The 13,250-nt window shown below is 33.5% G+C and overlaps 1 protein-coding gene across 1 annotated transcript; it reads right to left on the bottom strand.

The window, feature by feature from the left end:
- Positions 1-321: 321 nt before the first annotated feature.
- Stat92E (Signal transducer and transcription activator Stat92E) lies at positions 322-13,239 on the bottom strand. Its single transcript, XM_089867797.1, is given in 18 exon segments — positions 322-1,957; positions 5,503-5,616; positions 6,891-6,951; positions 7,352-7,507; positions 7,584-7,717; positions 8,051-8,210; positions 8,293-8,431; positions 8,516-8,689; positions 8,781-8,822; positions 8,909-8,999; positions 9,067-9,405; positions 10,286-10,437; positions 10,523-10,656; positions 10,727-10,808; positions 11,408-11,813; positions 11,889-12,026; positions 12,213-12,309; positions 12,857-13,239. Coding segments are annotated over 17 exon segments (2,490 nt in total). The 5' UTR covers positions 12,260-12,309; positions 12,857-13,239; the 3' UTR covers positions 322-1,836.
- Between the last annotated feature and the right edge of the window lie 11 nt (positions 13,240-13,250).

The raw sequence follows: 13,250 nt of genomic DNA on the forward strand, positions 1-13,250 counted from the left end.
CGGTTTCCTATTTGCAACAGTGTTATCGAAAATAACACGTATAAACGAAGTGGAGTAAACATTGTTGAAAGTTCTGCTTGAAATATGACTGAACAAAAATGTTCATTTCAATGTGTCGGTTTCCTATTTGCAACAGTGTTATCGAAAATAACACGTATAAACTTGAAGTGGAGTAAACATTGTTCAAAGTTCTGCTTGAAAAATTTCTGAATAAAAATGTTCATTTCAATGTGTCGGTTTCCTATTTGCAACAGTGTTATCGAAAATAACACGTATAAACTTGAAGTGGAGTAAACATCGTTGAAATTTCTGCTTGAAAACTCTTCTTGAAACCAACCCGATTGGGAATTTTTATTCTTTTTAAGAGAAAAAAATGTTTCTCAGGTAGCTTTTTGTACATAATTGTGCGATAATGAAACCACAAAAGCTAATTTTAAAGCTACAACTGATGCCTACGCGGCAATTAAGAAACATACGTGATAACTAACCAGTAATTTTTTTTTCTTTCAAAGTTGAAAGTTGAGCTAGATTATTAAAAAGGTAACAATCCAAATGTAGTTAAGATTAAAAATGTCCGTGATAACTTTAACAGTAAGTGAAAATACTAATAAAAGTATCTCCGTAACAATTTATAAACTAGTAAAAAATGGCGAAAATATCTAGCTTTAGCTATGAACAAATACTACTTTCTCTCCCTTCGAAGAAAAAATATTGCTGCGTCTTTTATAGCACCTACAATTTGATTCTTCAAAAAAAAAAAACCCCTATATAGAGTCCAAATGTAATGTAACGCGTATATTTACAATTCACGCAAAATAAATGCTTAAGGCCATGGTTTTGTACTTAAAAATAATATGGAATAACGCGATACACGAATCCTCCCATACCACCCCACCCACCCGTGATTAAACAAGGACCTACATTGTAGTTACATTTAAATATAAAACCAAATATCTAACAAGTAATTAAAATTTTCCATAACAAAACTAAACTTGCCAATTAAACATTTATGTAAAAAAGCCTCGAATGGGCGCCTAACAGTAACGAGGTAATTATCCTGAAACAAAATCCCTCGATCTCTTTTAATTGTACTGAAATATCCTTAATCTTCCTGGCTCCCAAAACATTTAAGACGTATATTTAAGGTTAATATCTAAATCTATATAAAATTTGCAAAATATCAAATGGTTTTTTTTTTCCTTCTTTCTTTTGATTAAAGCTAAACGATGATTTTTGTTGAGCGAAAAGCGCGCTGTAAAAAGCCTACAAGGTATAAAAGGGGGTCAAAAAACGAGATTCCCAAGTCTCATAGATAACTCCTCTACAAAAAGACAACGGTGGCCTAATTAGCCTTATTCCTGATCAGCGCCACCTACCCATAGCGGCGACTTTGAGAACTACTGTAAACGGCAAGCCAATCAGATGTCGCTAAAATCTGGTGACGTCATTTTTGGTAAGACCCCGAGAGTGCCGTCACTGACGTCACCAAGTTTTAGCGACATCTGATTGGCTTGCCGATTACAGTAGTTCGCAAAGTCGCCGCTATGGGTAGGTGGCGCTGATCAGGAATAAGGCTAATTTAAAAGTAGAATATTCTTAGAAGAAGAAAGTTTCAACAAATTACCACACATTTCATCCACTGCTAAAGTAAATAGTGTAAACGCGAAATCACATTTTCTTTTTTTAAGATTTTCAATAGGGAATTTTGAATTCTTTCGATTGAAAAAATTTAAGGGGGAAGAAATAATGTTTCTGCATAATATTTTGTAGCCCACTTGCTTCTATTGTTTGTTTGTTTTGTATAATTTTCTACACGAGAATTGTTGAGAGGTTTCTTCATCCGACAAGATCATTGACGTTGATGCTGGAGAAATCGACTGGCATATAATCGAAATCGCCAGACACTAAATCCAGATTAAAGTCGTAATCCTGCACCATGTCCGGTTGGTCCACGGAACTGCCAAAGACACAAAGGGCAAGAACGGTCAGTAAAGAAGCCTCTCAAAAATGCCCTGTAAAAAGCATTGGGTGACAAAATACTAAGTGATAAAAAGGAGGGGGCTAAAATTTCGAGTGAACCTTTCTTGCAGTGGACTATAAAAAAATCACTAGAAGTAAATCGTTACAATTTTTTGTACCTTCCACATCAGTTACATTTCTTCTTAACAATTACAAACAGCCAATTTATTTGATTTATGAATATATATATATATATATAAAAAAGAAAACATTCACGAAGCGTTAATTTCAAACTTAAATACATGATAAAACACTTTTTTTTATATAATAATATTAAGTTTCGGTTTATAGTACAATGAAAAATAATGTTAAATGATTGATTGATTGTAATATTATAATTAAAAACCGGGAATATTGGATTATATTTTTTAAAAAGTCTTTAAATATGAATAAAAAAAATCACATTTTATGTATCAAGATTAATTAGTAATTAATATCTATAGGCGGGTTAATGTAAAGCATTGATTGTAATATTACATATTGGAATTATAACCATTAATTAACACATAGGCACAATTGGCACACTACTATATTCAGAATTCTTGTAGATAATACAATTTCTCGCGTATCCTACGTACGGTATTAGTGTAGAAAGTGTTGACTATTGATATATATATCACCAAAAACGGATTTATGTAATATCACTACAAATTTTTGGTCAAACACTACACTAGGAATAAGGGGGGTTACGTTTACACACATTAAGTTCAAAGGACTAAAAACACTGGCCCGTGTAAATTCATATCGTTACCTTTAGTTACGAGTGGATAAACCCTCAATTTTTAATAGAACAATTGTAGGAAATATCCGTAGTCTGTAAAACTATGTCGTCATTTACCCAAAGTTGAAAAAAAATCTAATTAGAATTAAATTTATCGTCATCAAGTGAGATTATTGTTCAATAAGAAAATGCGTGACACGTGGTACGGTGGTGGAAATTCCTAAATCGTTTAGTCATATTTCAACTTGACTGGAGGGCAATTTCTTTTTCCTCTCAGTTATTTTCAAGAAACGCTAATTACTTCAATTCAAATTCCAAGAATGAATTTCATTGGAACACTTGTAACTGTAGGGCTAGAAACTGCTATATAACTGTGTTACATTTTTTTTTATAACAATCTACCTATAGTGGAAGAACAGGGTCATTTATAAATGGATATCGCCAAAAATACACCTATATATATATATTTATATCGAGACAAACTTCACAGTGTAGCGTCGTGTTGGTTGGACGTACAAATTATAGGAAGGACATTATTAGTTAGCACCAATAACTATTATATAATTTATACAAATGGAAGAGGGGGGGGACTAACTAGAGTATACCTACGAAATATTTATGGAATCTAAATAACATCCGTGGTTATTTTGGCTTCAGGCGTCTGTTGTCTGTTGTAAAATGATGTTTTTCTCACCTTTGAAAAGGTGTACAATTCTATTCTAAAACGTGTAGGTAATTTTCCCATAAAACATACCTTGAAACTAAGAAATACTATCAACATGATTAGGTTTATTTTTTTTTAATATTGGGCGTTTCGTGATATGACGGATATAAGAAGTACGTGCGTGTGTGACTTGAAACTTTTGTTTTTACTACAACAACAATTGGACCTGGTTTATATTTTATTATATAGAATTAGTAAATATTTTTTTGTTTTGGCAGATTTTTTTCGAGGATAGGGAGTTTTGCCGTAAAATACATTTCCAACATCTTATTGTTAATCTATAGAAGGGAAAAATTTCGCGTGTTTTTGCTGTAAAAAGCAAAGCATACTTCAAACGTAGCGTTCCTCAATCCTATCTTGGTAAATACGATTTTATCTCGAGTGTCGAGAACTTTACAAATACTGGACTGTAGTTTTAAACTACTTGAACTCTGCACGTATTTTTTGATGAACTGACAAAACTTTCGTGAAAAATGCAAATATCACAAGAGAAATTTGATTTTCACGAAATTTCAATGTAAAACGAATATTTCTTCGCAAAACAACCCCGCTCTCACTTAATTCAGTCTTTCTAATGTTATCACAAGTATACTAATACTTGTACTCATAATTTAGTTACTGTAAGTACAACAGTAATGCGTATCAATATCACATCTATATTATATTATATATATATATATATATATAACACGAAAATTACTCTATATTACGTATCAATGTTACTTCAGCGAGGGCGGGGCAAGCCCGGCAAGTATCTAAATTATGTGGATGAAGTACTCCAGCAAAACACCCTAAACCCAAAATTCCACAATCAATGGAATAAATAGGCACTATGTGAATGTACACTAAAACTAAGTTGTTTTTTTATAATAATAACTCTTTCTTTAAATGGACTTAATTTGATTTATCTGAGCGGTTATTTAAAATTTTGAATATATTTTTTTTTTCTTAGTGTTTGACTCTCCAAATTTAACCTCGTTTTAAAAATTAATTATAATAAATATTTCTTAATTTCTTTTCATTCGATAAAAATGCCTTTTTAACTAAAATTGTGCCGTATTAAACTTTAAAAAATTTAATTTAAAACTGTAGTTTGGAAAACATTTCGTCCAACAATATCCACGGGACAACAAGTACGTACGTACGTATGTATGTTTAAATTCTTTTTTTTTTTTTTTTTTGGTCATCATATACATATTAATATATATATATATAAAATCTATTTCATCATAACACGATATAAAATTTTCCAAAACAACTCGTTACAAAACTAATTAAAAACTCGACGCGACTCTAAAATTCTTTTTTCCCCCTAATAACGTTTGTTTAAAACAATGTTTAAAGTCTTTTTCTTTTGGACCAGCTCATTAGTACAATTACAATCGATTAATTTTAAGTTCATAAGAGCGAAAAATAAATGAAAAACTAAGAACTAAAGGGTTAAAAAAAAAATAAATGGACCACAAGCGCGACGCGTTATTCTTCCAAAAAAAATATTAAGTGTAAGACTTAAATTTTAAAATTAAGTCAAAAAAATGGTACCACACGCTCAACTAAAGAAACTACTACAAAATAAAATTATTAATATCACGAAATTGACCGCTACAGTGTAAGTATAATAGTTAAATGTCGAATTGCACTATGGGGGGTTAGTTGTGGTTGATGAGACATAAGGAGACATTATATTTTAAGCTTAATTTAATCTAGAGCAACCCTGTAAGGACTTTAAACCGCGATTTACACTTTTTGTAGAGTTTATGTTAAATGCCGATGTACGATTACGATTACGAAATAGTCAATGTAGATCAATACATCTCCATAGAGCTACGTTATGGGTTCAAACATAAAAAAAAAAATTGGTTCCAGCTTCTAGGGATGGGTCAAGGTTTGAGGAATCATTTGAGATACAAAGTCAGTCACCATGAACTAATCATAATAGCTTTTGAAGCTAAGATTTGCAAGGGATTCTCAGTTCGAAAGATATATTATAGAATACCAAATGATTCCTCAAGATGTTAGTCAGAAAGAGGGTACTTACTTCATATGATCCATAGAATTGGTACAAGTGTCGTGATAGGCTTCGGGAGATTGTGGGTTTATCACTGATTGAGGCGTGGCTGGACAACTATCCAAATTCATTGGACCAGGCAAGCTGCAGCGTTAAATGTATAACATAATAAAGACATAAGTTTCAATCACTATCATATGAACCGCATTTGAGGGAGACTCTCTAGAGGGAGTCTTATTCGTCAAAGACGTCAGTCATTAAGGTTGGGGCCATTCAACCATTGCAATTTAAAAATTATAGACAAGACCAAAGACAGAGAGACTCTAGACATCTCCTTTCTGAAGCACGGAACAATACGCGAAACCGAATGAATGCTCCACCATTAAAGAGAAACAGGGAAAAACCAGGAATACATTTATCTCACCTAGACTCCCATCCAAAGTCTCCCTGCCTCAATCTAGAGCTATGCGCCTATCTTATCATAAATCTATAGGTGTGGCAAAGAGGTAAAACTGCTCACCAGCGCTGTTGGGGGGGGGGGGAGACCGCCCTTAGTTCAGGGGGAAAACACGCAGCTCTTTGGCCATAAGGAATGGGTGGGTAAGCAATATGCTAGCCAACAGTTTGACCCCCCCCCCTTCACCCCAACAGTTGGCATTGGGGAAGAATTCACCCAGTTATATTGGGGCAACCCTAAAGTTAGGGTTAATTTGATTGACAGCTGTATCGAAGCGGAATTGGAAAGGGTAAATACTGATGAATAGTTTCTTTATAGACCAGTTTGTAGGGTTGGCGCGGGGGGGGGAGAGAGAGATGGGGAATGGGGCACCATAGCAATAATGATAAGGGGAATGGGCACTATGTATAAAGGCTGGTTTGCTGATATTTAATTATACTTTTGGTTGAAAACTCTCCCTGACCCTTCAATGCATGTATATACATTGTGGTTTGCGTGTGGATGTTGGATTTACCAAAATACCTATTAGGCTAGGTCACAGGTGTGTTAAGAACCTAATGTACCCCAACCATTGAAAATCTTGAATAGATTCACACGTGGAGGATTCATACCATTTACACCAGGAGGCCGGGCTATCTGGCGGACAAAAACCAGTCTGCTTTTGTCCTCCAGATAGCCCGGCTTCCTGGTGTAAATGGTATGAATCCTCCACGTGTGAAAACTATCTATATTAGCTTTGCATGTTAGAAAACATGAATACTGTACTACATTAGCACATATAGGAAACTAACACGTCCTCCCTACCCCCAACCACACCTAGCTAATACCGAAATATTTTATGTGACTTGTATAAGGCTAAAATTAAACCTTGCAGCCTCAGTCTCATGTTCGACACACCGACTTTAAAATCCAAGCAAAGTACCAACCCAACATAAATATAAAAAACAAACCAAAAACTTACCCAGGAATATGTGTAACCAGAAAGGGTTTAATGTATCCATTGCTTGGTTGGGGTTGGCCATCTGCAAAATAACAAAAGAAAAAACAAAAAACGCGTTCATTAAAGTATAACACCAAGATGAACAAACACCAAGCAATTAATTGAAGCACAAATTTGAAAAAAAAAAAAAAAATTGAAGCACAAATTTGAAAAAAAAAAAAAAAATGAAGCACAAATTTGAAAAAAAAAAAAAAAATTGAAGCACAAATTTGAAAAAAAAAAAATTAATTGAAGCACAAATTTGAAAGAAAAAAAATTAATTGAAGCACAAATTTGAAAGAAAAAAAAATTAATTGAAGCACAAATTTGAAAAAAAAAATTAATTGAAGCACAAATTTGGAAAAAAAATTAATTGAAGCACAAATTTGAAAAAAAAAAATTAATTGAAGCACAAATTTGAAAAAAAAAAAAAAAATCCTTACCAGACATGGGTGTATAATACTTTGAAAAGAACTGATCCTTTGGCCTCTCAGGATATAAGTAGGTCAAATGTTTAAAGTCATTAATTCGGTCAGCTAAACCCCTAATTGTAAAATCTCGGCTGGTGAAGGGTTGAACCATCAAAATCTCATGATTATCTGAGAAATAAACAAAAACACAGTCAACCAAAGAACACCAAATTCATCCTGCATCCTAAGGTTATCAGATATTTACCATCTTTAACTTGAACCCAAGCAATGGTGACACCACCCGGTTCAGAATCACTAAACCTAAGAATAAATGTTCCATGGCAACATGGTCTTAACATATCCTCTGATTGTTTTCTCCCAACAAATCCAATTATCAACCTTTAAAAACGCAATTAAACCATAATTAAATTTAACATCTTAATAATTGATTTTTACAAAAAAAAAAAAAAAAAAAGAGATTTTTACCAAAAAAAAAAAAAAAAAAGAGATTTTTACCAAAAAAAAAAAAAAAAGATTTTTACCAAAAAAAAAATAAAATAAAAAAAAGAGATTTTTACCAAAAAAAAAAATAAAAAAGAGATTTTTACCAAAAAAAAATAAAAAAAAAGAGATTTTTACCAAAAAAAAAAATAAAAAAAAGAGATTTTTACCAAAAAAAATAAAAAAAAAAGATTTTTACCCAAAAAAAAAAAAAAAAAATCAAGTCCTTACTCGTCATTCCAAAGATTTCTCAAATGCTCTTTGGTAACTTTCATGATAGCGTAAAACCATTCCCAGAAAGTAAAATTTCGTTCTGGCAAAGGTTCCTTACAAAATTGAGACCAACTTAAATACATATTGGAGTAATCCTGATATTGAAGATCAGTGAAACCTGATTTGATAAATTTAATTAATTATTTATTTAACAACTGAAACTTTAAGTACAATTAAACAATTTATATATAGTTTCTTACTCCTAAAAGCTTTTGAGGCTAAATAATGCAAATTATCTTCAGTTAATCCACGTCCAGTGGCTGCCTTAAATTTTGTGCTGAGAACCATTCCCACATCAGGCCATTTAACCTTTTCTGGGATGTGAAACGGTACTCTTCCCTAAGAAATGTTAATTTAATTTTATTTTATTTCTTTAATTACAATTAAAACTTAAAGAATTAAGTGCGCTGCAATTGAAATTACCGGTTCAGCAAATGCATTATCCCAAGTAACAGTAGCCCAAGCGTGTGGCTCTTGATTTCCATGAACAATGACGACCACCGGTAAAGATAGTGTCCAAACTTGGTAAATTGGTTCGCTACCACCAACTTTAAATTGAGATTGAAATAACAGAGAAAATTTCTCATCCATCACAGACTAAATTGAGTTAGATTAAATTAATTTTAATTAATTAATCAAAAACACTAAAAACTCGTTAAGTATTTTTTTTCTTTCATTAATTACTTACTTCAGTTCCTTTCTTTTCAGCCCTCTTAATTTTGCGTAATTGCTAATTATAAAGGAAGCATTTTAATTAATTAAATTAACACTTAAAAACAATCAATAACAAGTAATTAAGTATTTAATTTAATTTACCATATTTCGAAAGCTAACAGTTAATTGACGAGTTGCTTGGTGATATTCCATCGTTCCATTATTGTTCAAAATCTCGCCACTTACATCCCTCCTAAAGTCATTAAGTTAATTAATTTTTAATAAGTCAATTAAAATTAAATTTTGGGCTACAAACGCACCCGATAACGCCTTTATCATTTTTGAGAAGGGAATTAGCTTGGGCTTCGCTAATAATGGTGACTCTAACTTGAGGGGGTGTCATGTGAACGTTAAGTTTGCCACCAACCAGAAGCCTAACAGTTGCGGTAAACCTAGTGTTTGTTTTCATAACCTGAGGTGGTTGCTTCTCAATCACAAAAGTGCTAACCACCAAGGAAGAGAGGAGACTCAAGAAATGCGTATTCAGTGATTGTAAAACTTCTACTCCCGGTACGTTCAAAGGAAGTTGCGTAAAGAGTATTTCAATCCTTTTAATTTGTTGCCGATTTTGCCATATTATTTCAGCAAGAGCTTCACACCTGAAATGAGGAAACATTGTGTTAAAAAAATATGAGAGGGAAATAGGGGACATTTTACATCAGGGCCCCCAGCCGAATTTCGAAAATATTTATAGGAATTATAGGACTTTTTTCATGAAAATATAGGATTTTATAGGACACTAAAATATTAATTTTTAATTTTTTTAAGAACCAGTAGTGCAAACAAAGGCCGAGTAATTAAAAAAAAATGTTCAAAAACATACCCTCCATAGGATAGCATTACACTAAACTTTGGAGGCTCAGAACTCTGGTTCCACTTCTACTAGAGATACGGGGATCTCCTTTGTGTATGTTATAGTCCTATTTGCCCCCCATACAACCATACAAAAAACTTAGGGCTACGACAAACGGGCCGAGTAATTACGGAAAATGTTCAAAAACATACCCCCTCCATAGGAAAAGCATTAAACGCAATTTTGGAGGTTCATAACTCTGGTTCTATTACTAGAGATACGGGTATGCCATTTGAGTATGTTATAGTCCTATTTGCCCCCCATCCAACCATACTAAAAACTTAGGGCTGTGACAAACAGGGGCTTCCAGAATAATAGAATTATATAGGACAATAAAATAAATGGTGGTGCACACTGAATGTTAATTCTGTTATCAGAAGCATAAAATACCGAGCTATTTTTAACTAGTTAAGCTACAATACGAGGGAAACCATCCCCATTTCATGATATTTTTTAGACCTGAATCCTGGTTTAACCGATGGTTTGCTTAGAATTCGCCCAAATTTCAAAATTATAGGATTTTATAGGATTTTAACCAAAATTATAGGATTTTATAGCACAGTTTTAAAAATATAGGATTTTATAGGAATTATAGGACCTCTGGGGGCCCTGTTATATACACTTACCACTCTTGTATTTGATCAAGATTATTCTCAAAAGGAACCCCATTTCCAACCAATTGTTGGCTTCTTTTCCACCTAATGAGTTCGTTCTCTAAAACACACTTTTGCAATTCATCTAATTGGGTGCAAGTATCTTTATATTTGTCCAATTGATCCTAAACACCACCAAAAAATAAATTATCATTAGAAAACTTAAACTTCAGATTGGGGGCCAAAAAACGCCAATCATTCAATCCTTACAACTCTCATTTGTGACAATGTGGCAATTCTTTGTCTAAGTGCAGAGTCAAGCATTTGTTTTTCTTTCTGTAATTTGGCAAGTAGTTCTACATTTTCTTGACCTTGAGGTTGAGAACTCAGCTGATGAATATGAGCTGGTAAAAATGGTTATTAAGGAATTTAGTATAAGATAAGTTGATACATGAATGGGAGTGTTTAATATACCTTGGCACTTGGAGCTTTCTTGATACTGAATAACAAAAGATTCTTGTTCTTGTTGCATTCTCCTTAATTCTTCCTCGGTTTCCTAAAATTTGAAACTTTTTTAGTCAAAATACTAAGAGCATGGATGAAGGATGCGCGTGAGGAAATTTGTTTTCACGCTACAGGATAGGAAACTCCCTATCCCGGCGACAGAATATTCTGTATACACTCTGTTACAACGTCGGTTGACAGTACGCGCAAAGCTAGGTCTCTATGTAACGTAGCTTTGTACGTGCTGTCAAGAGACAAAAAACTTCAGGATCTTCAGGATTTAAAATATCCGCGAGTTTTTTAGCTCGAGTGCACGGACCTCTAGACCTTAGTTTCAAATGCGTGTAGTATAATTTCACACGTATTTGAAACTAAGGCCCAGAGGTCCGTGCACTCGAGCTAAAAAACTCGCGGATATTTTAAATCCTGAAGATCCTGAAGTTTTTTGTCTCTTGACAGCACGTACAAAGCTACGTTTCATAGGGACCCAGCTTTGCGCGTGCTGACAACCGACGTTGTAACAGAGTGTATACAGAATAAGCTGTCGTCCGAGATAGGGAGTTGCCGATCCTGTAGAGTGAAAACAAATTTCCTCACGCGCATCCTACATCCATGCTAAGAGTCTGGAAAGGTCCTCTTAAGATGACCTACTTGAGTTCTCCTTTTAAGTTTGTCTAACTGAGAAATAATCATTTGATGTTGTTCAGGTATTCCAGGGTTTTGACTAGGAATACCTTGGCATTGCTAAGTAGCGAAATGAGCCGGTTAAAAGGTTTGTTTTGTAATTACATTTTTTTTTTCAAGGAAATTATTAATTACATTTTCAGCAAACTGCACAGCTCTCATCTCACTTTGAAGGCAATGCTTGACCACCCTGACTAATTGTTGAGGATTATGGGTATAATTAATTCTAAAAGAGCTGGCAGCCTCTGTGAGTTTTAGCTTCATTAGGAAATTATCCTCGCTAGTGGCTTTAGAATCTATTTCTTCAATTAACGAAGCTACAAGTTGGGCTGCGTACATATCGTGTTGAGGATTATCAGGATCCAATTCATTCCTAATGTCAGCGGATTTACAACATTATATATTTGAATTTTGAACTATAATACTGAAAATATTATAGTTCACAAACCATGGCTTTCCCTCTAGCCAGTGCGCTAATGCGGCTCTAACTTCTAATGGAAAGTTTTCTCCATAAACAGCTTGAAGCTGACGAAGAGAATCAGGTGGCAAATTCTGAACTTTTGTCCACAAAGCCATTGGTTGTGTTCTAATTTAGAGTAAAAAAAAAATACAACACATTATTCTGTCAAAGTTGGTTAGAAAAAGCTACATTTTAACTCATTTAATTTCAGCACTATAAAATTTCTAATAATCTACAATATCCTTGTTTATATATAATAATATACCTACCATCATTTTATAAAATAAAAACACTTAGGCAAGATTTATGTACCTGTTACATTGATCCTGAATTTCTTGCTTTACATATGTTCCAGACATTCTGGGAAAACTGGATTGTGGTATTATTGGGTGGGTTCTTGTTGTTTTAACTATATATATAGTATGCAAATATTTGGCTAAATTAATGGGCTATGTATATTATATAAAATGCCATTTTAATTATTATTATTATTAATATTTTGATAGTTCAAACTGAGATCATTCATTATGGAAGGGCTCTAAATGTTACAATTGATTGGTTAATAATTTAGAGGCTATGATTCTAATGGATTAATTATGTAATAACTGCAATAGTATAGTATAGAAATGAAGGAATGCAGTGGGTAATATTTGTTAAAGATTTGGCAATAATGAGTTATATTTCCCTGGCAAGTTAGTGAGAACTTGAGAAGAATCAATTTCCCCACAATAAGGCATGGAATTTGAAACCCAATTAACATACCCTTCGCTATAACAGTTTAAATTGTTAAACGGTCGCCTTACTAAACTTCAAAACAGCGCTTGGCCCTACAGACAGACTTATCTAATCTTCGCACGCCTTTGCACTACTACTACTACACCTACAAAACTCTTTTAGGCTATTTGTCAACTAAAAGATACACTTTCAAATAATAGCAAGATAAACAAATAACTAACTCTGTCTTCAAAGAGACGATCGTCAATCTCGGTTGATATTCCAAGAATTCCGTGTTATTTCATCCACATCCAGTTAAAGCTTGAGAAATTTCGATTTTTCCGAGAAATACTATGAGCTAAATTTACGAGGAAACAAACCTACGACACAATCAAGATGACGGCGTCGGCGGCGAATAGCACCGACAAAGGCTTACGAAAATTATACGCATCTATTCTAGAAAATATGGTTCCCGACTCCCGTGGCTTTGGTCTTTGTATGAACGGCGGGGGGTGACATCTACAGTCATGGAGGTCACTTTCTATACAACAAACCACCCTTTGATGTTGCAAATTTTACTGAATGGAAAACCGGTTTACTGGGAGGAAAACTGCATGTTCTCTGATTGAATTACAA

The sequence above is a fragment of the Phalangium opilio genome, unplaced genomic scaffold (genome assembly GCF_054372755.1).
Source record: "Phalangium opilio isolate 3A_F unplaced genomic scaffold, DU_Popi_V2 ptg000024l_1, whole genome shotgun sequence".
Lineage (NCBI taxonomy): Eukaryota > Metazoa > Arthropoda > Arachnida > Opiliones > Phalangiidae > Phalangium > Phalangium opilio.